Here is a 24,886-nt window from a genome sequence, read left to right as displayed (position 1 = left end):
TGTTTGTTATAAGGTCAAGAAAATTATTTATCTATTCAGCTTATTTACAAAGCCTTCAAAGTTTACCCAAAATGCTCTTTGTGGATTTTTTTGTTATGTTTTTTTCTCCAGTGAATGATCAAAAAACAGAAACTCCAGGGTACTAGTACTGATGACTGGAAGCAATATCATGCTTTCACATTGTGGTGTGAGTATGGAAGCAGCTCTTCTAGGGCGGTATCTGAAAGTAGTGCCTGTATTTGAAGCGGCTCAAACGTGCGTGGGAAAATTACCTAAAAGAGGCGATCTGCCAAATTTAAGCCTCTTTAAAAAAATACACTATTTATTTCTCTGTGTGTGATCAGTTCCTCCTCGGTGCTGCTCGGCCCGCTTCAACCTCGCCTTCCTGATGTTCCTCGGCTTCACTGTGGTCTACGGTCTCCGTGTCAACCTCAGCGTCGCCATGGTAGCCATGGTGAACAGCACCGACCCAGATCCAGACGGAAACCACTCCGTCACCAACGCCTGTCCACCACCATCAGGACGCGAGAACACTAGCAATAATTTCCAGCAGCCTGCCGGGGTAACGCCGCAAGAGCATTGAAAGAGCCGCCATCAAGATCTCTCCTCGCGCTTTATTTTCTGTGACGCCTCCTCTCTGTGACCTCTTTCCCCAGGTCCCTCACTACAACTGGGACTCTGAGACTCAGGGCTGGCTGCTCGGGGCTTTCTTCTTCGGCTACCTGTGCACGCAGATCCCGGGCGGCTACCTGGCCGGTCACTACGGGGGGAAGTTTTTCCTGGGTTTGGGTGTGCTGGGCACGGCTGCCCTCACTCTGCTCACCCCTCTCGCTGCCAAATGGGGGTCGTACTGGCTGTTTGCACTGCGAGCTCTGGAGGGCTTCGGAGAGGTACGACAGGGGGGAGACCAGACATGTTTTTCTTTATTTCTTTGACAGGTTCGTTTAAGCTCTGAACACCCATCTGTGGTAACCGTATTTATACTAAGATGGATTGATTAAATAAATAAATTATTACTTGAACAAAAATCTTTGAAAGGTAAGAAAATAATAGGAAAACTCAAGATCTCAGAGAATAAAAATCCAAATGAGGGGTTTAATAAGTTGTGGTATGAGGAGTCCTGCGTCTGCTCCTATGGGTGATACAGGCCTCGCTCTGCCAGCGTGATCAGCTGTGAATGACTGCCAAAAATGTAATGAGAAGAAAAACCATTGGTACACCTTTTGGTTTAACCTTTTTACACCTACATCAAGAATGACTCCAGGTGCTTGTAGTTGCCAACGTAAAAAGCTTCTATAACAGTGGTCAGATTATTTTCTTTACATTGTCTCTGTCTCTGTGTGCATCTCTAGGGTGTGACGTACCCGGCTATGATGGCGATATGGGCTAGGTGGGCTCCTCCTCTGGAGCGCTCTCGCCTGATAGCCATGTCGGCATCTGGGGGCAGCTTTGGCGCCTTTGTGGCCCTGCCGCTCACTGGCTACATCTGCCAGATGCTGGGCTGGCCCACTGTCTTCTACATCTGTGGTGAGGGGAACACACACTGGTGCCACCACAAGCCATTTTTTTACTACATCTGAACAACAAAAAACTGTTTAGAGCAATTTGTGTATTATTGAGGCTACACAGAAGTCTTGTTTTAATGTACAGTGATGCCAGTCTATCTTTGGTACACACAATTTTACATTTTAGCTTATTCCTCTTTGGTTTATGACAACAGTAACATTACTTTTCCTCTGACTTGGCCTTGAAGACAATCACTGTTTAGCTCTTTGCTTTCACTGCCAAATCTGCTGATTCTTTCAATCATTCACCTCCTCTTCCAGGCGGTGCTGGTTGCCTCTGGGCAGTCTTTTGGTTTATCTTTGTGTCAGATGACCCTCGCAACCATCGCCGAATCAGCAAAGAGGAGCGAGATTACATCATTAAAACCGTGGGACCACAGGTACGAGTGAAACATTAACAGATATTTATTTACATTGATCCTCGTGTGTGTCTCTGTCAGGGAACCCTGTTATAATCTGACCAAGCAAATCCTTCGTATCTTTTATACTCCTTATATTTATCTGGAGCTATTTGTGTAAATCTATTTTATACATAAAGTTTCAGACTCCATGCGACTGTTGTTTTTGTTTGTTTTGTTGGTCCTCATCTGCTTTTTTATTATTTTGTGCTCTATATAGGGTCCTTGCTTTGAGAAGCACTGCTCTGTGACCCCGTATAAGGAAACTCCTGCAGATTCACAGGCAACACATGACCTCAGTCCTGCCTTTTAGTTGTTAGATTAACTGGGCATCTTTAGTAAATACCAACAGCAGTTTTTTTTTTTTTTAACCCCAAAAAGAGATTTGAAAACATTTGCAAATGTTTTTTGTGGTAGTGTATATACAAATGACATTGCTTTCCGTTGCTGTTCAAAATTGTCCCTCACCTGCTCCTATGTTGTGTATTCTTTTCTACCTGCAGTGAAGAGTGACTCATCACTTCCTTTATCTGACTTCCTGTTTCCATTTCTCTTACTGCTCTGCCTTTTCTTACTCTCTCTTCCCCGCAGCTGACCTTTTGTCTCAGTTGGTTTTACATCCAAATATATTTTCGATCCAAATATATTATAGTTTGATCTTCTTCAATAGGTTTCGTTTCAGTTTAGATTTTATTGTTTGAAAAGGTTTCGGAGGAGGGGGAGGGGGAATCGCACTGATGGACAAGTATTGTGGTAAACTTGGTTTTAAAGTACAAACAACTGCAGACAAACCGTCACATAGACATTCAGGTGTTGGTGAAAAATAAATCCCTCTCAGCTCAGTTTGACCAAACTAATAAATATAGATTAAACTAATAAAGATTGAAATCAAAGACATTTTCTGCATATTTTTATGCTGTTTTGTACAGTTTTTGAGGGGGTGGTTTGGTTTTTTTACCCCTCAGCCATAAAAGGCTCATGGAGTATGGTCATCCTTGTCCACGGACAGGTGACGTGGACACCCAAGTCTCCATGGGTGTATCTGCTAAGAATGTAGACCTCAAGGTTTGAGGTCAGAGGTCAGGTTATCTGAAAATCATCTGTATGTGATAATTCTAGAAGGAAGTCACCTAGGATTTTGAAATTGATGACATAAGTCTATCTACTAGGAGGCTGAGGGGGACCACTATCTGTCACCAGTATGTCACTAGTTGTTTTTTTTTTTACCTATAATAACTTAAAACAGAACATCCTTCTTAACCCTACAGATGTTCTGTCTATGATTATGTTTTTATTGCTGCAGAGTAGAATCCAGCATTAGTTATTTTGGCAGATGATAAATGAAAATTGAAAAAGTAAGCAGAAACACTCTTCAGGCATGTTATGAGTGTTGATGTTGCATGGTTTGTCCACCAGAAGACACCCATTTGCAACAATGGGAACATCATAAATGCAGCCAGCTGATCCAACCTGAGCGTAAACAAGTAAATAAACTTCTGCTCAAACTTCGGGTAAATCTGTTTGTGTTTCATATGTCTGAAATGAAAAAGTATTGGCTGACATACTGGCTTTTAAATCGTCAAATATCTGCATCAGTATCGGTCTGAAAAACCCTATATCAGTCAGATTCTACTGCAAAGTTCTTAAATTGTATTATTTCAGTACATTGTTATGATTTTTCTCTAACCTGAACCGATGCTTCAGGGTACAGGTCATGGCTGGTCCTTGCCTTTGCTGCACATGGCGCTGTCTGTCCAACTGTGGGCCATCATCGTCACCCAGATGTGCTCGAACTGGGCCTACTACACCCTGCTCACATCCCTGCCCACCTACATGGACGTCATCCTGCATTTCGACCTGCAGTCGGTGAGATTTCCCTTCACTTGTTTCATGTTTACCGAAGCGCTTCAGATGTTTGAGATCAGAGTAGAGACACATGAGACTCACCCAAGTAAAACTTGGATGTGAAATTTCAGTTTTAATGTTATGATACAAGGACTTTGTTCTATCTTTGACCTCTGCTTCTTTTTTCTCTTAATTGTAAAAAAAAAAAGTAAAAAATAGAAGAATTGAAACACTGTTGGATAGTAAACGTGTAGCTTTATCCAAAAATGTGGAGATGTCAGAGAGGAAATCAAGTGAAAGTCCCAAAATCTGAAACTACAGCATCAGCTCTACACTTTCCTGATGTCAGTGTTTATATTTCTGTATTTTTGTGTTGGGACAAAGTCTGAACATCTGTCTGTGTGTCTGTATCAGAACGGCTTCCTGTCCTCTCTGCCGTACCTGGGCAGCTGGTTGATGGCGTGGCTGTCTGGAGTCATGGCGGACGCCCTCATCGAGCGGCGAGTGTTCAGCGTCACTGTCGTTCGCAAAATCTTCACGTTTGTAGGTAAATAAAACTTGAGTGCTCATTTCATCTGTGTGCAGGCTTACATACATATAGGTGTTTGCATACTCAGAAGGTAAAGCAGGAAGTTAGTGTCTCAGGTTAAAGTCTTGACTTTTAAGAGAGTGTTACATCCACTTGTAAAGAATTGTGTGAATTTTCTGGCCCCGCCTGGTTAGAAAGGAGTCAGGATTCCTGCGCTGCTGGTTTAACCTTGATATGAAAACACTGTCACAAAAGGTTGTCCTCTGTCTTCATGCTGGATTCCTGCTATGATGACTCATGAAATCCTCCTAGAATGTAGGATGCAGCTGAATTCACAAAGAGCAGAAAGCCTTAGAGTCAGCAGCAGCAGTCAGCTGATTTGGGAGTTATTTTGAGACTAATAAGTTTGCTGGATCTTAGTGTTCCTCTGCCAGCAAAATCCCACTTTAAGCCAAGGCATTGGAATTACAAACATCCAGAAAGAATGAGAAACACGGCACAAACTAAACTCGGCTCATTTGCAACACTTCGACAAATATTTTACTACAGAGATCATTTTATGTGATTCGTCTCTGGGTCCCTCCCCGAGATGAAAAACTGTGTTCATCAAAGCTTCGTCTGCAGTTTTTACATGTGACACAGGAACAGTTGCTGTTCAACACAAACAAATGCAGATTAAAGTTTGAGTGACTTAATGAAGCAACGCTGCCCCCGTGTGGTTTAGTTTGCATTTGTTGTTGTGAAGCGATAGTATGAGGCCTGCAGGACTCCAGGTGACTGTGATTATAATGCAGAGGTGGGACCAAGTCATTGTTTTGCAAGTCTCAAGTAAGTCTCAAGTCTTTATCCTCAAGTCTCAAGTCAAGTCTCAAGTAATGTCAGGCAAGTCAGAGTCGAGTCTCAAGTCACTGGTGTAAAAGTCCGAGTCAAGTCACAAGTCTGAAACTTTGAATTTCAAGTCCTTTCGAGTCTTTAAAAAAAAAAACAACGAAAAAATAATGTTGCAGTTATATGCTAAATGTAAATATTAGACCATGTAATTTTAAAATCTGTGTTTTTCTCAACACATGACAAAATAGTGAACTTAGAAAATATACACAAATTGTGAAATTGCACCTCTTTAAAATGCAGCTCAATTAAACCTAGCTCCAAGAATAATTTTCACCGACAGTTCTGAGATAAGCTGCATGTTATTCTTGGATGCGGTTGTAGGACCAGCTTTAAAATCGCATGACAAAAATATCATACACATTAAAAAAAACTGTATCACCAACGTAGCCTGGACAACATTTGCTAGTTAGATGAAGTCAGCTATCTCATCTTAGCATATTTATATGCATATTTATAATTATACGCTTCTTGGAGTGAGCGCATACACTCATGAAGTTTAGTAACTTCAGGTCACTGCAACAAGCCCAGGTACAGTTTACCGACGGATGGGTGCAGGACCTTGAACTGCACCGTGTAGAACGAAAGACCATCGTACGTATCATAAGTTTACCAGTCTCACAAATCGTCGTCATAAATACACATTCGTTAACCGTTTATTAATAGGACCTTTGAGCTCAACGGTAGTTAATTAGTAGTGGAAATAATTTCTGGTAGCATCACAGAAATGTAGCAGTGACAATAATACTGTATGCTGTAATCGTACTGGGCAATTAGTGATACAAAAAACCTGTTTTATCCTGTGAATAAAGTATATGTTTTTGTCAATGTACCATAATAACAGAAGCGAAACGCAATATTGTGTCAGGACAATTCACTATTTATGCACAATAAACAAAGGAGCATAGCGCGACAATTTCTGTTCAGCGCCAGACTTGCTTGTAACCTATATCACTAATTATGTTATGAAAATGAGGTATTAACTACTACAAAACACTGACCTTCGTGTAAATGCTTGGAGCAGACTAACCTGTGAGCTGGAGTGTTCTGGGACGTTATATTTGATCTTTGAATGGCTGCAATCCAGACCATCCGTCGCGTCTTTGTTACTTCGGAAACATGGCTCGAACAATTTCTCTTCAACGACATAATCCGATAACAACCGATCTCTTTACCCGTCGGCTTCCCGTGGCTGTCATGCGACCGGCTATTGCAGTTAATAATACAACGGCTTCTTGACATTTTTGTGTTTCTTTTTATCGCTGTATAACTGATTTTAATTGAAAGCCTGCGTGCGCTAGTACCGCTTGCCACGAGTTCCCAGAATCCTTTGCGGTTCTACCCGTGAATGACGTCACATTTTCAATCTCTATATAATATGCATGTTAAATTTTATATTTGGGGTAAAATATCAAGTCTTTTCAAGTAAACCGGTTCAAGTCCAATTCAAGTCCCAAGTCATTGGTGTAAAAGTCCAAGTCAAGTCACAAGTCTTAGAACATTTTTTCAAGTCAAGTCTAAAGTCATAAAATTAATGACTCGAGTCTGACTCGAGTCCAAGTCATGTGACTCGAGTCCACACCTCTGTTATAATGTACTTGTTTTTTAATGCGTGTGTGTATGCTGTGGTTTTACTGGTCTGGGATGAATGTGGCCCATGCACTGAAGTGAATTTCCTCCCAGTAAAACCAACACTTCACTCAGAATTTGGACATGAGTAGATCAGATTCTCCCATATAGAGAGAAACTGACCCGGTGCTGTTTTATTTTTTTCCTGTTCCAACGGCCGTCTCTTCTCTCCGCAGGTCTGTTTCTGCCCTCGGTTTTCCTCGTGGCTGTGGTTTACGCCGGCTGCGACCACATCCTCATCGTCACCTTCCTCACACTGTCAATGACAACGGGAGGGTTCAGTGCCGCCGGAGTCTTCATCAACCAGATAGACATCGCTCCTCGGTGGGTGTCGTCGTCCAAACAGCTGATTAAGTTTTTACTGCTTAACAGTTTAAACCCCGAAAACGTGAAACACATAAAAGCTGCAAATCACTTAAGTGAACTATACATTGATAATCGGAGTCCACAGATCTAATGAAGACTTGGATAAATGAAACTGTGACAAACAGGTACTTTGTTTCCTGCTCCTGCAGGTATGCAGGATTCCTGCTGGGAATCACCAACACCTTCGGGACTATCCCGGGGGTCGTGGCGCCGATCGTAACGGGATACTTTACTGAAGATGTGAGTATAAAGGCTAAATTCATCATCTCACCAGAGCACAAAGTCTTCTTAAGTAGGGTTAAGCTATTTTGTGTCTTCCTAACGTGAGGAAACCTTTCATAGCAGAAGCTGATATGCCAAAGTAAAAAAAATAAAACCCAACCCTAACCTGTTTTGACCTGTGCCCTGAACTACAAAGCGAGGTCACTATACGGAGGACTTATTTATGCTATCTGGATTCATTTATCCTAACTATGGCAATCAGGATAAACAAAGGTGGTTATCATCTCGCTAAACCCAGGGTTTATTAACCTAGCTATGAAAAAATTCACATTAAAGGGTTGACGTTGGTGGCATCTGACCAATCACAAACATGGACAGTGATAATTTTACAAATAAGGATAAAACTTTATTACAGAACATGAAGGAGTTAAACATGTAAAACAGACTTGCATCACTAAAACGGATGCAGACATATCAGCAAAGTATTAAAAGTACAATATGAATCTCTGTGCAATACTGTATTAATAAAGTTCAGGGAAAGCTGGCAAAAATGCAGACTCTGTGAGGTAACATATCGAGCAGTATCACAGCTCTTTCTCAGACTGTTAACACCTGGTGGTGTAAACGTTCTGAGAGCAGTGAGTAAATACAAAAGCATAGACTTCTTACAAATTAATATAAAGTCCAAATTTACAAATAGTTGCCCTTTTTATCTATCATATATAATATAAAAAAATAAAATTGTTATGAAGTTTAAAACCAATACACAGAGCTGTTTTCTAAGGACTGGTTGATCTTTTTGTCTCAAACATAACCTGCTCCAGGTCTACAGCATAAAAATCATGTACCTCTGTGTGACTAAAAACCCAGGTTTAATCATGAAGTTATCGAGATAAGCCCATAATCCTGCTTTAGTGCTCTGGTGGATGTTAGGAGGGTTAAAGTCGGGCTGATGTTGCTGGACGTTTGAGTTCTCAGGTTAATGGCTGCAGTGTACGTGTGAAAACAACAGAAATAGGAATGATAATAAAATCATATCTTCATATTTTTATTTCTTCAAGGTGGAAAATACACAGAAGGCATCATAAAATAGTTGAAAGCAGCAATAATTCACTGTCAGATTCACAGTGTTTAACATTCATCGTCCTCTCCTCTGGTTGGCAGCGCACTCTGGCCGGCTGGGCAAAAGTCTTCTGGGTTGCCGCTGGGATCAACGCGGGCGGTGCCGTCATTTACACGTTTCTTGGCAGCAGCAAGCTCCAACCATGGGCCCTCACTGAGGAGGAGCGAGCTGAAGCTGAGAGGAAGAGGAACAGGTCCATCTCACATTAAAGCAGAAATATGCATCAGCAGCAGAGCCTTTACTCAGGCTTTAAAGACACATATACGGTTAGCTAGTTTTACACAGTTTTCCGATTTTAGAGGAATGTGTCTGGAGGTTTAATCTGTAAATTCAGGTATAAATTAAGGGACTTCATGCAGTATTCACACTTCATGAACCAATAATGACTTCAGAGCTACAATATGCTCTTCTTGTTTACGAGGTGAGCTGATAGACTTATTTTTACGGTAATTCCAGCAACTATATTACAGCTTATGGAGCATTTAAAATTTCCTGTTAGGCACATTTTTAACCCTTTAAATTCGCTGGGAGGTGAAATTTCAAGGGTTAGAATGTTATCACTACTTTTAAGAAAAGATTAGTTTTGGTGCAGATGACATATTCGAACACGTGCTGCCTTTTAATAATCAGGAAACAAGTTTACTCTTGTTGATAAAGTTTTAATCGTTTGTATGTGAGTTTTGTTTAAAATTTTCCGGGTGATTTTGTTTCTTTGCACCTGTTTGATACTTACGACACTTCAGGTGAGACCAAAACATATCACTTTTTTTTAAAGTTATTTTGGTTTTTCTTTTAATTTTACCTTGAACAAGGTACAGTTTGGAACAAAATGCATATTTTGCACAACAGGAGGGTCACTCCACATAAAATATACATATCTGGGGGGAAAAAACCACCATCAGGTGATTTTTCTTTAAAGTAAAATAACTTTTATACATTTAATGAAGCTTTGAATCTTCATGCTGTGAATATTTTCTGGGTTACAGGCCATCAGAGTACACAGGGATGTGTTAAAATTTTGGGCTACTTTTTAAGTCACTTAATTTTTTTCCCCAGCATTTTTTAGCCTTTTTAACCTACATACAGGATATATCCACATTTTTCAGGATCGGTGTCATGGGTTATATCATAGCTCAATAGGAAACAACAATTTAATATCTTTGATGTAGAGGAACAAGAATGATCACTGGATGTTTGACCTGTTTTCTTATAATTCAATGGAGATATCTGCATTTTGGGTATACTTTCAAGCACCATATGACCATGTTTTACGGGAGGCTGATCTAAACAAATTATATTTCATGAAAGTTCTTATTTTTTCCCACATTTTGATACCAGCATCATCTTCTAGCTCAGATTTCTTCTGTTTTAAAAGAGAGAAACAACGTCTTGCTCTTTGTAGTTGTTTTGACATGCGCAAGTTTGGGTCCTGAAGAATGTTTTTAAAGGTAAAACTGAAAGCTTTGCCTCCAGCTAAGCTCTTTCTTCACCACAACAGTCATGTTCAAAGTCCATCTCACCAATCTGTCAGCCCACCTAACCCTCCACCGTCCCATCACTCATGGATAAATTCCTCCCTCGCCTGGGGACTCCTCTCTCCTCCCACTCAGAGTTAAAGATCCTCCGTTTTCAAGCAGGGAACCACAGCCTCAAACTCTCATCCTGGTTATTTCACCTTTCCTGTTCAGTTTCTGTCAGTTTCCTTTGGGATGAGACGGCTTCAGACAGGAACATCGAGCTGCTGTGAAGCTGCCTTCAGTGCGGCTTCCTCGTCATCTCAAAATTATCCAAATCTTAACCCACCCTGTGTACTTTGGGAGCCTGTAACTCAAAAAATACTCACAGTATTACAATAAAATTTTGCATGGTTTCATTAAAGATATGAAAGTTATTGGACATAAAAATCAGCTGATTTTGAGGGGCTCAGGTGGGAGACACTGACTGATTTTTCATGAAGTGATCCTCTTATTAGTTTGTCGCACAGCTTCGTCTTTGACTGCTTTGTTTGCAGTTTTCTGACCACTTCTACAGACTGTTTATTAGGACCAACAGAAGCACTTTTCAATGACATGAATACTCAGGATGTTTTATTCTGATAAGAGTGCCAAAGACACGTGAAACCTTACATTTTAGATTGGAGTTTCTTCACTTGTTTTTAAGACTTAAAGCACCTTCGGGTGCTAGCATTTGCAGTGTTTGTAATCATATGGGTTTGCTTCAACAGTAAGAAGCTTCCTTTTATAAACTACAGTAATTATTGTTTCTATATGATCTAGGAAATACCATCATGCAGTTTTTCAAAGAGCACTGTGATTGTAAAGATGTGATGATTTATTCACCTCCTCTGTGCTTTAAAAATGTGTGATGTCATGAAAATGTGTGCTTTTATTTTGAAAAGACTTTTGTTTTTACTTGGATTACCTGAAAATTAAAGTGAGTGGCATGTAACCCTCGTAATGTCCTCCCATACTCCTTCTGTCCTCTGATTTGACTGTTATGTAAAACATATGGTATAAATTGTCAATCAGTTCTGTGTTACAACTTTAGTCTTCGGTCCAGTGCATTACAACAAAATTTTCTCTTCATTTTGGAATTTAGGGCCTAATTTCCATAAACGTATATATCATGTTTTTGAGTGAAAATTAAATGAAACATTGAATTATTTTGACTATTTAAATTATCACAGAGTAGTATATATCAAAATTTAGTGAGGATGCTGTTTTTGAATCATTTGATAATCACACCTGTTGTCCTCTGGGGTCAAAATTTATCGTGTCTGGTTTGATTGTTACGAAAAGAATATAAAGTGGATACGTCATTCAATTCTGTTACACTTCCAATTACAGCTTCATTCAAACACATTAACACAATTTCTTTATTCCATTTGAAGCTCAAGGCCAATAAGACCTCATTCACCATACTGCTTTCAAACATCTTTGATCTTGGATCACTGATGTGTGGGGTCAAACAATGTTCATAACAACAACAATAAAGCAGGCAGCACAATGAGGAGGCAGGGGTTCTACATTCAATTCAATTTTGTTTATAAAGCACCAAATCACAACAACAGTCACCTCAAGGCGCTTTATATTGTAAGGTAGACCCTACAATAATACATACAGAGAAAGTATGGTGGCTAATTTTTTTTACCATGTTTACCACAGTGAACCTAAAAATCAAAGAAAGAAGAAGATAAGGCCAGACGGGTCCCTCTCCACTTGAAGAATGAGAGATAAACTCACCGGTGGTTCCCTTTAAGCAAGGTAAAAAAAAAGGAGGAAGACTGGGGCCGGATTGAGAGGTTTTATACTGAATGGGAGGCAACCTGATTGACGTCACCCTCACAAGGAATCATATCAAGAATCCACGAGGTGCGGTGGTCATCCTTGGGCCCTCATTCTCTGGGGGTCTCTGGATGTCTGGGGCCCTCCATGCCCTTGTTGGCTGCTGCCTCTGAACATATGTGATGTTGGTACTGTATGCTGCACAGTAGGGGTGGGTTTAAATAATCATTGTTTTGATTAAAATAGATTTTAACTTCAATAACGTGGTATCAATTCATTAAATAAAAATATACATGAGACATCTTCAGTTTTATTCGCTTTGGTTAACTACTTTATATTAATGCACCTACATCTAAGAGGCTTTGGGTCATCTATTGTTAAGTGTTGCATTATTTTACAGTTAAAAGTTACAATATGACAGAGGCTATATGATAAAGAAACTTAAAGTAAAGAAACAATCTTTTTGAAATTAAAAAATAAAAACTATTTAAAAAATTAAAATCAGTAATAACTGTTTCTAAAGCTACATCTACAGGCATTGTTATGTAAACATATGTTTTCAGTGAGATCTGAATCTCTTTTTTGAAAGAGACCTGTGTACAAATCCCCAAACAAAATAGATTACAGTCACTTTTTTATTTTTTTTATTATTTTTTTATATATAAAGAGACATTTATATATTCACATGATTTTACAGTAAGCAGTAAATGCCCTCTGCACAGTCAGCTTTGCTGCACACAGTTCGTCTCTACACCCACTAGATGGCACAAGAAAATACATTTAAGGTTTGTGGCAGTTTTTTCCTTTTTGCTTTCGCTCTCTATATATTTACATAACAAAATATATTTTGTTGGGTTGATATATCACAGCCTTGCATGTTATGCAGTAAGTTGAGTTTTGGTGTTAGCATTTATCAGAAAAGAAAAGAAACAAGTTAAGAAGTCTTTTCTTAACTAAAACAAACCAATTAAAACCAATTTTGAAAAAAAAAAACTTTTAGTTGACTGAAATAAATGTTAAAACTAACAACACTGGAAATGTGCTTGGTTTTGTAATTTTTGCGAATTTGGTTTAAACTACACAACCTAAGAAGGCTTTGACGTATTTTATTACTGAGACATTTTATTGATACTGAGATAGGGTTTTCTACATTACTGGTTCATCAGTAATAAAACACTTTTTTATGCTATCTCTGTATCCTCGGGCTGCTGTTGGAGCTCCGTGTGTGTGTTTCAGAGGGTGTGCCGCTGGTTTCAGCGCTCCGTTGGAACTTGCATCAGACAGACCGGGAATGACCCGGATGTTAATGGTGGAGTCGGTGGAGAAGGGAGTCGGTGTGTCGTTGGTGTAACGGGAGTCATATTCGTGTACACACGTCCTCTTGCCGTCCTTTGATATTTAACTGTTATTGATTCTAGAAAAACGTTTCTCTTTCTCGGTATTTAATACAGGATGGTTACTGCTTTTTACGTGTAATCGTGTTTGTTGTACTGACCTTGATTTACGAACAAAAGAATATCTGGCGCTAGCTTGCAAGCTAACACAATTTTTAGTAAAAGGTCGTCTGTCTGGGCTTACACTGGCTCATTAAAACGTTTTATTTTGTGTATGTGTCGGTATTCACCTTACGCTCTTTCACAACTATCGAACAAATCAATCCACCTGCATGTACAGGGAGTGCAGAATTATTAGGCAACGTCCTTTCCTTTGGCAAAATGGGTCGAAAGAAGGACTTGACAGGCTCAGAAAAGTCAAAAATAGTGAGATATCTTGCAGAGGGATGCAGCAGTCTCAAAATTGCAAAGCTTCTGAAGCGTGATCATCGAACAATCAAGCGTTTCGTTCAAAATAGTCAACAGGGTCGCAAGAAGCGTGTGGAAAAACCAAGGCGCAAAATAACTGCCCATGAACTGAGAAAAGTCAAGCGTGCAGCTGCCAAGATGCCACTTGCCACCAGTTTGGCCATATTTCAGAGCTGCAACATCACTGGAGTGCCCAAAAGCACAAGGTGTGCAATACTCAGAGACGTGGCCAAGGTATGAAAGGCTGAAAGACGACCACCACTGAACAAGACACACAAGCTGAAACGTCAAGACTGGGCCAAGAAATATCTCAAGACTGGTTTTTCTAAGGTTTTATGGACTGATGAAATGAGAGTGAGTCTTGATGGGCCAGATGGATGGGCCCGTGGCTGGATTGGTAAAGGGCAGAGAGCTCCAGTCCGACTCAGACGCCAGCAAGGTGGAGGTGGAGTACTGGTTTGGGCTGGTATCATCAAAGATGAGCTTGTGGGGCCTTTTCGGGTTGAGGGTGGAGTCAAGCTCAACTCCCAGTCCTACTGCCAGTTTCTGGAAGACACCTTCTTCAAGCAGTGGTACAGGAAGAAGTCTGCATCCTTCAAGAAAAACATGATTTTCATGCAGGACAATGCTCCATCACACGCGTCCAAGTACTCCACAGCGTGGCTGGCAAGAAAGGGTATAAAAGAAGAAAAACTAATGACATGGCCTCCTTGTTCACCTGATCTGAACCCCATTGAGAACCTGTGGTCCATCATCAAATGTGAGATTTACAAGGAGGGAAAACAGTACACCTCTCTGAACAGTGTCTGGGAGGCTGTGGTTGCTGCTGCACGCAATGTTGATGGTGAACAGATCAAAACACTGACAGAATCCATGGATGGCAGGCTTTTGAGTGTCCTTGCAAAGAAAGGTGGCTATATTGGTCGCTGATTTGTTTTTGTTTTGTTTTTGAATGTCAGAAATGTATATTTGTGAATGTGGAGATGTTATATTGGTTTCACTGGTAAAAATAAATAATAAATAGCAGTTAGCATTTTGCAGCTAATGTGACCTAATTGATATTTTTGGGTATAATGTAGTTAGCAGGTATTCACCCCTTTGGTGTAGATTAATAAAGCACAAAGACACGCCTGCGGGAGATGACATCTATCCTGTTCATATATAATCAGTCTGTATTTTTGTGTTAACTATTCCTTCTTTTAAAATCCAGATTCACATTAAACATTTCAGTTTGCTCACTCACACAGCCCTGAAGTCAGAAATGCATATAGATGTGACGCATTGCTGCAACTAACTGACTGAAATTGTTTCATGCTGATTATTTGGGAAACACTGGTTATATTTAATGATTTCACCTTTATACCTGAACCTAAATGAAGATGAACTAATGAGATCATACTAATACTAATATTAATTGATAAAAATCACACATTTTATTAGTGTTGAATGCTTTATTGAACATATTCAAAATACTACATTTGCAATCAGGAAAACACATTTTATTAGTGAGAGAAATAATGTTTATTTGTATTTTCTAATACAATATTTTAACTGGGTTACAAATCAAAGAGTGGCATATGGGTCAGGAGATATCAAAGAGGCATTTCAATAAGATGAATTGAGGCTGCAATGAAACAAAGTAGCAAAGGCCAGATGTTATTTTACCCTGCAGACTGTTAAATGCATGCAGTCTTCTTCTTAACACTTGGAGTGTGAAAGAAATGCAGATGAGAGCCAGGAAACCTAAAGGGAATACTCTGAAAGTGTGAACATGAGTGTGTGGAGGGTAGCAGCCAAAAGCAAATGTGGGCCCAGCAATGTGTTGCAAATGTGCTTTATTTGCATTAACTGTCCCCATTCCTGCAGCTCATTCAGGGTGTATTTGCATACACTGTCTGTGCTGACATTGCAGTTCAGATTGAGTTACCTTAAACTCTGCCTGTATGCACATGAATGCCAATGACGTGGGATTTTCTGAATGTTAGCAGTGATTTTTTTTTTACCCTGCACCCACTCAGACACACCAGTTATGTTTCTTAAAAACTGGCTCACAAAGAAAACTCTGATGTACCAGGACTGAGTGGATGCTGCTGCCGCCCACTTTTAAATCAGCATCAGCATCTTTTCTGTGTGAGATCTTTGCTACACTCTATACCCAAGAGTATGTGGGCATGTTTGTTCTGGAGGCTACAACGCACAGTACGACATTAGATTAATACAAGGGTGCCAATTGTGTTGAAATGATATTTTTTCAATTCAATTTCATTCATTGCTCTTCCTGGTGGGGTGATGCTCGATCTATGTAAGGTTTTTTAAGGTTTCATCCACTTTTTTCTTAAGATCTATTTTGCAAATAGTTGGTTTTTGAATACTGACACCATGCCAGATGTGTTTCTTTCTTATAATAAATGCATAAGTCAGCAAATATAATCTAAATACTGAATTACTGCCCAAAGATAGTCCTGAAACTACCACCATAAGACTATTAATACACCACAAAGCTTAAACATGTAGCTGCCATCTTGCTGAACAAACATATACAGCCATCTCTCTTCTCTCATATCGTGACGCCCCAGATGAACAGAGACAGACTGTGAGCGATACCAGAAACTGACTTCACCGTGAAACTCTTGTTAGTGAGAATAGTTATTTTCACAATTCAGTTCAAGTATATTTATTTATGTATCCAGCATCTTCTACAACAATCCAGAGGAAAAAAATTAACTCTATAAAGCTTTGGCTAATGGTGACATATTAAAAAAAATGTTATATGTCATATTATGACATTTAACATCAGCTATAACACATTTATGAAGTAGAATCTGTATAAAATACAATGATAAAGGAAAAACAAAAAATAAAGGAGAACAGTAAAATTGAGTTCAGAAAACAAACGTCAAAGTAAAATACAATATACTACTATAAAATAAAAATATATAACACTCTGACTCTACTATAAAGTGGCTCCGAGAAGTAGAATAGGTCAGCAAAATTATAGACATTTATTTTAAACTATTACAATTAACTATTTTAGTCAAATGTTTAATGGTCTAACCTGCATAAATGCAAAGTTTAGATTTTTTTTTATTGTGAAGTGTCATTTACTCACCATATACAAGCTACTGGTTTAAGAAAACAATCAGTCTAATTGGACCTAAGCATGTAGATAAGAAGAACAGAGGCTACTTTCAGTTTTAATACTTTATTTAAAATACTAGCGACCATTTACAAAGCCTTCATTTAAAAAAACAGATAATGTGCTGACAAAATGACCTTTTTATTTATTTATTTTTACAATAATGTTACCCAAGTCTGCACTCATAAAATTGTCATTCATTTCTCTCCAAATAAATAAAGCTGATCCCATATTGTTATTTTTCTAAACCCAGACTGGACTTTACCAGATATGTTAATGCCTTTAACTGCTTTTTAATACGTTTTTAGTGTTTTGAAAGGGTCCATCTTTGATGAAAAGCAGCCATAAATCCGGTAAATCTAAAAATTCCATAGTTACTTTTAGTTCAATATGGGAGCCAGTCTCATGGTGATCCTTTTGTCCACCACAACTTTACCATAAGTGGCCTTTGTCTCTTCTTTGACTGCAACTAAAACATCCCAATAATGGTAAACACTTACACCAGATACACAAGCGCTTTGAAACTGAATACTTCCTTTGTAAATATTACCAGTTATTGGAGGGTAAATGTGAAATAAACAAACATAATTCACATTAAAATGAATTTTTAAAATGTGATTTCAAGTAAGATAAGAACAGGATGTTTTTCAAATGACATTGTGTTTACTGTGGGAGGTAAAATTATTCAAATAAAAATGCGTTTTATAAAACATTGATTGAGATGTATCCTAATATTAAATCAAACTGATTTCTTTGAATAATTAAAAAAAATCCTAGTGTCATATCAGCAGTTAAATGTCCGAAGTTATGAAAATCAATCTGTGTAGATGTAATATTTGAGTGTCCAAATAATTTTGGAACACCAGAGCCTTTTCAAACCTATGTTGAGGATTTTGTTACTTGAGGCATTTGAATTTGGATATAACACAAGAGAAGGAGAGAAAAGCATGCATATCTAATTGCAGTCAGGGTTTTTCCACTCAAATTCAGACGTTTGGGGGTGGCGGGGGGTGGTGACTACAGACGTCAGCACAATTGGCCACACATTTAGTTAAGTCACTGAGTCTGTGATAACAAAAGCAGCTGAGCATATATCTGTCAATTCTGGCTCTTTAACCCTCAGATGACTGCCTAAAGTCATAGACGGCCCCAGCTGTAAATCTATTAGTGCCGTTTATTTGTAAAAATATTTAACATCACATTTGTTGACCTACTTCTTCTACTTTTTTTGAAATGAGACACTAATACTGTAGGTTGTATGGCGTAACATTATCAGGTTTTATTTTATTGTAACGTCCCACTTCTAATCAATTTGTGATGTTTTGCAGTGACCTGTGGCTAACAGGTGTTGAGTAGATACTTGAGGTTTGTATTTAATGCTTGAGGTGACAATGAAAACACAGATACTTTGGATTAAAAATTACTGAAACTTATAATTAATCAGAACTTTTTATATTATCTCTTATAAATAAAAATAGTATTGATATGATGTACACAAGCAGAGCCATTTCCTGTGTAAAATATTATAGCTAGGTAGTCTTAAATAACCCACTTGGTCATATTGGGAGCTTAATCAATAGAGGGTTTATAAATAAAATGTATTATAGTTTAGAATAGCCATTTATTGTCATTGTACATGTACAATGGCACTATGGAAAATTATATTTGAAATTAAATGCTTGACTACATGGTTATAAGTAGTTAAAATGTATATTTATTGCAATTCTGATATGTGTCTATCTATCCTCCTCACTAACAAACATGTTTTCCCACGTCAGTAGTGAAATGTTCAGATCTGCCGTTGTCATGACCACCGCTCATACCTGATGAGTCATCACTGACGTGCTGCCAGGGACTGACTGCCGGTCGGTCGGCCTGTTGAATCACATTCTCCTTTTCACTCACACAAACACACACACAGAAAGAGTCATACTTCTTCCTCTCTGCCGCCCTGTTCTAGCTGGTCCCTGAAATAAGAGCACAGCCGTTGTACTTCAATCTCTTCACTCGTCCTATCATTAACAGACTAAATCTTTATGAGCTGGAAGAAGAGCACCCACGCACTGCTAGTAAGTTGGACTTCTAATTAATGTGGCACAAATATCCATGGTACCCAGAAAATGAGTCCAGTGAGACAGCTGATCCCCTCACTTTTGATTTAGTGCCACAGTGAAGCTAAAATTTATGGTTTTGAGTATATACTGTTTGACTTGGCTGCAAAACTGTAACTACTGCGAGTTTAATCTCACTTGGTAGCAAGTGTTAGGAACTTAGATTTGGACACTATAAGCATCAGATGGGCTCATCAGTTACCATTACTCACACCATATATGTGCTCCTAAGGCTACGTCCACACTAATACGTTTTCATTTGAAAACACATCGTTTTCTCTACGCTTTGGCCTCCCATCCACACTGAGACGGCGCTTTTGCTGAAGGAAAACGAAGCGTTTTGAAAACGCTCTCAAAAATATTTGAAAACGGTGCTTTCGCGTCGCGTTGTGGACAGCGAAAACGGAGACTTTCTAAAACGATGACGCATTTTAGTCATGTGATGCAGTCAAGTGACCAATTAAACTAAGATAGCGGAGGGCAATAAACAGCAGTTGTTTTGTTTGCTCTCAATTTTGACAGCCCTATTAAAGATTAATATCAGTTTGTACATGCTCCAGTTAGATTTTCTTCAAATTCTTTAATTCTCACTCGCTTTTCCAACTTTGTACTTTTGTGTTACTCGCAACAACAACTGCACCTCATTGTTAGTCTATTTAAAAAACTCGGTGCAAAGAGCTGGAAAGTAAATAAACTGCAGACAGAAATGAGGCAGACCGAATCGTCTTGCGTTTCACGCATGCCCAGTACTGGAACGTAAGCGTTTTCGTCCGTTTCAATGTGGATGCACAACTCTGTGGAAATGACTGAAAACGATAGTGTGGAAGCGGAGCGTTTTCAGACGAAAACGTATTTTCAAATGTATCCAGTCTAGTGTGGACGTAGCCTAACAGAATAAAATGTGGCACATTTCAACAGAGCCCACTCTCATCCCTGGGGCGTCAATGCTAAAGTATAGTTGTGGTCAAGTTCCCTGTGTGATGTCATGCACACACTGCTTGAGAGCTGCTAGCATATTTGGATGATGTGAACACCAGTACATAACCCAATACTAGTAACCGACTGGTTGCTAGCACCAAAAACCTCCATGTGATTGCTTTGGTCACAAGCAAATTGCAGTAGTTGCTTGTTTGTCTGTAGGATGCTGACTTGGGCCTCAGCGCTGCAACCAACACAAAAGGTGAACTTTTTACCTTGAAGATGAGCAATCTCTGTTTTCGGTTTGTGTTTCACGGTTTCACTGTCACTCAGAGATTAGCTAGCAAGTGTTTACAGACGAGATGGTACTTTCCGTAGAAACTACAGCTGACTACGACAATCTGTTAGTGCCAATCACTGCAATCACAAGGAGGTTTTTGGCAACTGGTCAGGGAATACATGTTTTTCCTGGTGACCAGAGGGTCTCTGACTCCCTCTATGCCTGTGTGACTAGGGCTTTAGTAATCAATTTCCCTGCAACTGCCAGCAACCTTCAGCAATCACTCACATGGTGAGTGATTACATGACTGCAAAACCTCAATATTGCCCAAAGCTAACCAAGTTGTTGTTAGTGCCTTGTAAAAATGAAACTGCTATCTGTAACTGGCTGACACAGCCTCGAGCCCTAATGCTAAAGGATAACGATATGTAACAGGGGCAAACAGGAAGCATACATTGCATTGTGATGAGAACAGGTTGATTCATGTTATCCCAAAAATAGATCCCGCTGATATTGGTGATCCCAGTTTTTCCCTTTAGCACCACAGTGAGACTAAAATTTCTGCTTCGGAAGGAACAAATAAATGAATGAATGAAATGAATGAATGAATTGGTTCAATAAATAATTTGGATCATTTACTAATGCCCTAACTAGGATGCTTTGAGAATTAGTTTTCATGCTCAGTACTTTATGGCTGTATAGCTGCAAAACTGTAAACACTTTGTGTTTACTACAACATTTATGTTGAATATAGTGAATATCAAACCTATTAATCAAGTGCCGCTGCTCTCAAATCTCTCTAACTAATAAGCAAATAAAAGAACAAGAATGCTGAATGTCTTTTTAATGTGCATCAAATAACTGAGCACTGCTTGAAACTAGTGTAATTTGTTTAAACAGTTTTGCTGGTATTCACGATCTCTACAGTTTTTTTTAAATGTCTGGTCATTTTATAAAATATCTACTGAAAAGCCAAAAAGTGAAATGAGGACCGAGGTGGGACTTGCTTTCAGAAGGACTTTGCTCAGCTTTATGTTTACAACTGAGGTCATTATTGGAGGAAATATAGAGTGATATAATATGATGCAGATGATCAGAAGCCCAGTGGATTTTTCAAATGAGCGCAGTATTACCACAGAAAGATCTGTTATCTAAAATATGGGTGCAAAGGTCGTGAGATCTTGATGTGCCAAGTGGTGACCGGCGACCATGAAAGTGAATGCAGCTGGGTGGTGTGTTTGCCTGCCAAAGACGCAGCTAAAGCCACTTTCCTGGGAGAACAGGTCAGGTGCCTACGTGTCTAAATCACCTTGAATGCTGAATTCACCCCTGGATCTCTGCCATGTTTCTTCACTCCACCTTTCAAAGACTGGAAAACTGACTTTCTAAATTTCAGGTCCTTCCTGACTCCTTATTGACTCATCAGTGACAACCTCATAAATTAGGGAGAAAGGTTAAATAGTCCCTATTTTATCACACTTATCCTTTTTCTACGAAGACATTTTTACAGCTGTCAATCAGGCTCCAGGTCAGAGGCAACACCTCAACGGTACAAACTAACTGCCTGGCAGAAGACGCCTGTCCACATTTTTGTGCGCTCACAAGTCAAAACCAGTCACCTCGTTTGAAGACCGCAGACAAATTGTAATTAATAGGTACAGTTATGGATTTGGGTCCTGTGTTTGGAAAATCATTGTTTTATCTTGTGATGGAAACTAAATATCCAAATAAGCTGTGTGTTACTATATGTGTCATATTTTAATATACTTCTCTTTTTTTTAAGTATATTTCCCCAAAATATAAACCAGTCCTAGAGATCAAGCAATTGATCATTTATCATCAAAGTCAAGAAAAACTGCATCATTTCTGGTTCACAATGGCTGATTGTCAGGAGGTATGGTTTTATCCTCAAGCTGGGTCTCTGAGGTGCGACTATGCACATAACCACCACTAGTCCCCATGAAAGAATCTGTATTAACTTACTTCCCTGAAGTCAAAGCATATTCCTGTTATTTTTGGCCATTTAAATCAATGAACATGCATAAATTGCAAACGAAGCTGACAAGAAGTCGCTGTTGTCATACTTTTGAAGGAGTAAATTTAAAAATTAGCAGACATGTGGATGTCCTCACAGGTCCTGGAGATCCCATTTGATTATAACATTTATATGAAATTTATGAGAGCGGATCCTTGGATGCTCGCAGATGGGGAAATGATAACATAACAGTAGCATTTACCTTCTTTAGACATAAATAATGATGATCTATGTTAGTTTGGACCTCAAGTGATTTTACTTTCTCAAAGTTTAAAAGAAAGATTTTAAAAGAAACCTATACTCTATTTAAGGAAACAGGTTGAAACCTTGAGCACCTTTGTGGCTTTGTTTGGTAGAAGGGCTGCACATAGTAGTTTTGTACTCTCAAAGAAAAACTGCAAGTGTGTATAATCTGAACTTGTTCATTTGTATTTTATTGCAATGCAAAAAAGTTTATGAATGTACCTACACAGAGGCACATTTTTTCTGTTAATACTGCTAGTGCAACCTTTCGGCGCTAGAGCATTTATTTATTTTTGATTCATTTATGGTTGACTGAAAGTTCATTGTTTATTTTTCCAGGTACACTGCCACCTACTGTGACAGCACAAAAGAGAAGTGCAGCCTGACTAATTCACAGAAACAATGTGAAAAACTCCGTAATGATGGTGAGATAGTCCAAATTTGATGAATTCACAGGGTGTTTCCTGGCTATAGTTAAGGCAATGACCCTGTGTTACCTTACTTAACTGAAATTCTTGGCCATTTAATAAACAAAAATGTATTTCATGCTCATGTAGCCCCTTTTATGTGCAGGGAAAACACAGATTTATGATGAAAGGGGTTCACAGAATCACATCCACAGGTGGTGTGTTTGGTTACCAGTTACCTGCAAGCTTGTTGAGGCTCACATTTTTACACCCTTCCTGGAGAATGGCAGTTATCCACCCTGTGAATACATTTAAATCTCTCATTGTGTTATTGGCGTGGCTCCTCATCTGTAGCTCGTCTGACGGGTTATATTTAAAGATGTAAAACACAGCAGAACTGGTTTATAGTCAAACATTAAGAGCAATTCACATGCATGCATAAGCAGTGCATTTACTGGTGTTTTGCGTATAAAAAGACCTACACTTTAAAAGGTGTCTGCCAAGATGAGCTCTTTAACAACTGTAAATGTCCTGCTGCTCCACACCACGCTCTTTCTGCTCTTATCTCCTCCGTGCTCTCTTCTTATCTCCCTACCCACCTCTCAGGCTTTTCACTCTGTCCCCCACCCCCCTCGCCATCGCTGTGCTTGGTGCTGAGTGAAGGCAGCAGCTGCCAAGTCGAAGTGCCTGCTACCTGAACTGCAAAGAGAAAGCCGAGCCAGTATTTAGTGTGTATGTATGTGAGAGAGTACCAGGGGAAGCCAGCTGCCTCTGTGCTGGGCAACATGCCAGAGTGACGAGGAAGAGGCAGAATCTGACCTCCTGACCTCCAAGCAGCATCCTCTGACCGAGTTCTCAGCCTTATTCCACCTTTATTTTATTTGTTTTAATTATTCACAATGTACAGATTTACCAGGGAGGTGCACAGAGAAAATGTGGCCACATTAGCTGTAAATATTCTTAAGATTTAGATATATATTTTTGGATTTCCCACCATGCTTTGGTTTGCAGTTGTAAACAAGCCCCCACTTTTAATTCAATCAAACATGTTCACACCCAGCTGCCAGGAATGTAGATGTGTGGCTGATAGGGTGTCTTGAAAACAGTGGGGTTTCATCTTTCCCCCCACCCTGGGTGCTCTTTGAATCTCATTGGATTTAAATAATCTTATCAGACTGATGAGACGACCCAGTGTTAACAGTAGTTGGAAGTGGGGAGTGTCCTCAGGGACTTTGGATTGAGGTTTGAAACTTCTAAAACATAAATTGTGATTAAAATAATCAAAATTCTGTTACCTGTGTGTGACGTTTCTGCTCGGATGTCCCTGAAAAACATAAAATCAGTGAATTATCATGAATATTTAAAACATTTTTTAAAAATAAAGCACAGATGCAATCCCCTTTTCCCATTATTTTCTGAAGGGTTTGACTGCAGTGCTAATTATAAGCCTGAATTATTATAAATAAGAATCAGGGTTTTTCCTGGCATAAAGAGACCGTTTGGGAGACTGGAAGCTTGACTGTTATGGACACGAGTCTTTTTTCCCTTAACAGAGGTTTATGCATCTTCCAGTCATTTCTTGGCCACCTAATATATAAACGTGTATACGTAGCTTTAGTAAAGTACATTCTACTAGTTAATTTTTTCCTTGACTTGAGTGCTGCTAATGTTTTCTTTCTAAAAGCTCTATGGGTGCTGCCAAATTACATCATTTATACCTAAGAAAAAAACCCTAAAATATAATAAAAGTACTCTTTAATGTACAACAATACTACACATATTTCACTTAAATAGCATTAAAGTAGATTATTATTATTTTCCCTCAGCATCCTAGCATTTTGTGTTCTGATGTCTGGAAAATGTAAAAGTGTGCACCTTTTCATAATAAAAGTGGAGGAATTTGTGTGAAATCTAACTTTAAAGATGTGTTTTTCTGTATCTTTTAAGTCACCCTCGTTTCTCCCCTGGAGATTTTTTTTTATTTTATTAATTAATTATTATTATTATGTTTTTTGATTTTATTCATATCACTGATGAGACATGATGCATGTTGCAGGGCTTCATTCGGCGGCGTGCTGACGTTTTTTGCAGGAATGTGTGTGATT

General features: G+C 39.0%; 1 protein-coding gene and 1 long non-coding RNA gene across 5 annotated transcripts in view; one reads left to right on the top strand and one right to left on the bottom strand.

The window, feature by feature from the left end:
• LOC113014332 (sialin) overlaps positions 1 to 11,227 on the top strand; it is a 16,207-nt gene extending 4,980 nt beyond the window's left edge. The window contains exons 2-11 of one of the 2 annotated variants that reach the window (XM_026155781.1): positions 112 to 187; positions 345 to 562; positions 657 to 890; positions 1,353 to 1,527; positions 1,827 to 1,945; positions 3,668 to 3,829; positions 4,223 to 4,355; positions 7,031 to 7,178; positions 7,370 to 7,460; positions 8,607 to 11,227. In XM_026155781.1, the coding sequence (XP_026011566.1) occupies positions 115 to 187; positions 345 to 562; positions 657 to 890; positions 1,353 to 1,527; positions 1,827 to 1,945; positions 3,668 to 3,829; positions 4,223 to 4,355; positions 7,031 to 7,178; positions 7,370 to 7,460; positions 8,607 to 8,774 (1,521 nt within the window). In that variant the 5' untranslated portion in view covers positions 112 to 114 and the 3' untranslated portion in view covers positions 8,775 to 11,227. The remainder of the gene's footprint in view (positions 1 to 111; positions 188 to 344; positions 563 to 656; positions 891 to 1,352; positions 1,528 to 1,826; positions 1,946 to 3,667; positions 3,830 to 4,222; positions 4,356 to 7,030; positions 7,179 to 7,369; positions 7,461 to 8,606) is intronic. The other variant, XM_026155780.1, reaches the window with a different exon arrangement.
• LOC113014337 (uncharacterized) overlaps positions 8,681 to 24,886 on the bottom strand; it is a 21,165-nt gene continuing 4,959 nt past the window's right edge. Inside the window, exons 2-3 of one of the 3 annotated variants that reach the window (XR_003270954.1) lie at positions 24,077 to 24,105; positions 8,681 to 8,739 (exon numbers count right to left, since the gene is read on the bottom strand). This is a non-coding gene — a long non-coding RNA (uncharacterized LOC113014337). Of the gene's footprint in view, positions 8,740 to 18,416; positions 18,755 to 19,641; positions 23,481 to 24,076; positions 24,106 to 24,886 lie in introns of those variants that run through there. The other 2 variants (XR_003270955.1, XR_003270956.1) reach the window with 2 other exon arrangements.

This window comes from Astatotilapia calliptera, chromosome 22, assembly GCF_900246225.1.
Source record: "Astatotilapia calliptera chromosome 22, fAstCal1.2, whole genome shotgun sequence".
Taxonomy (NCBI): domain Eukaryota; kingdom Metazoa; phylum Chordata; class Actinopteri; order Cichliformes; family Cichlidae; genus Astatotilapia; species Astatotilapia calliptera.
Note: the sequence above shows the minus strand (reverse complement) of the source record. Positions and strands in the feature narration are given on the sequence as shown.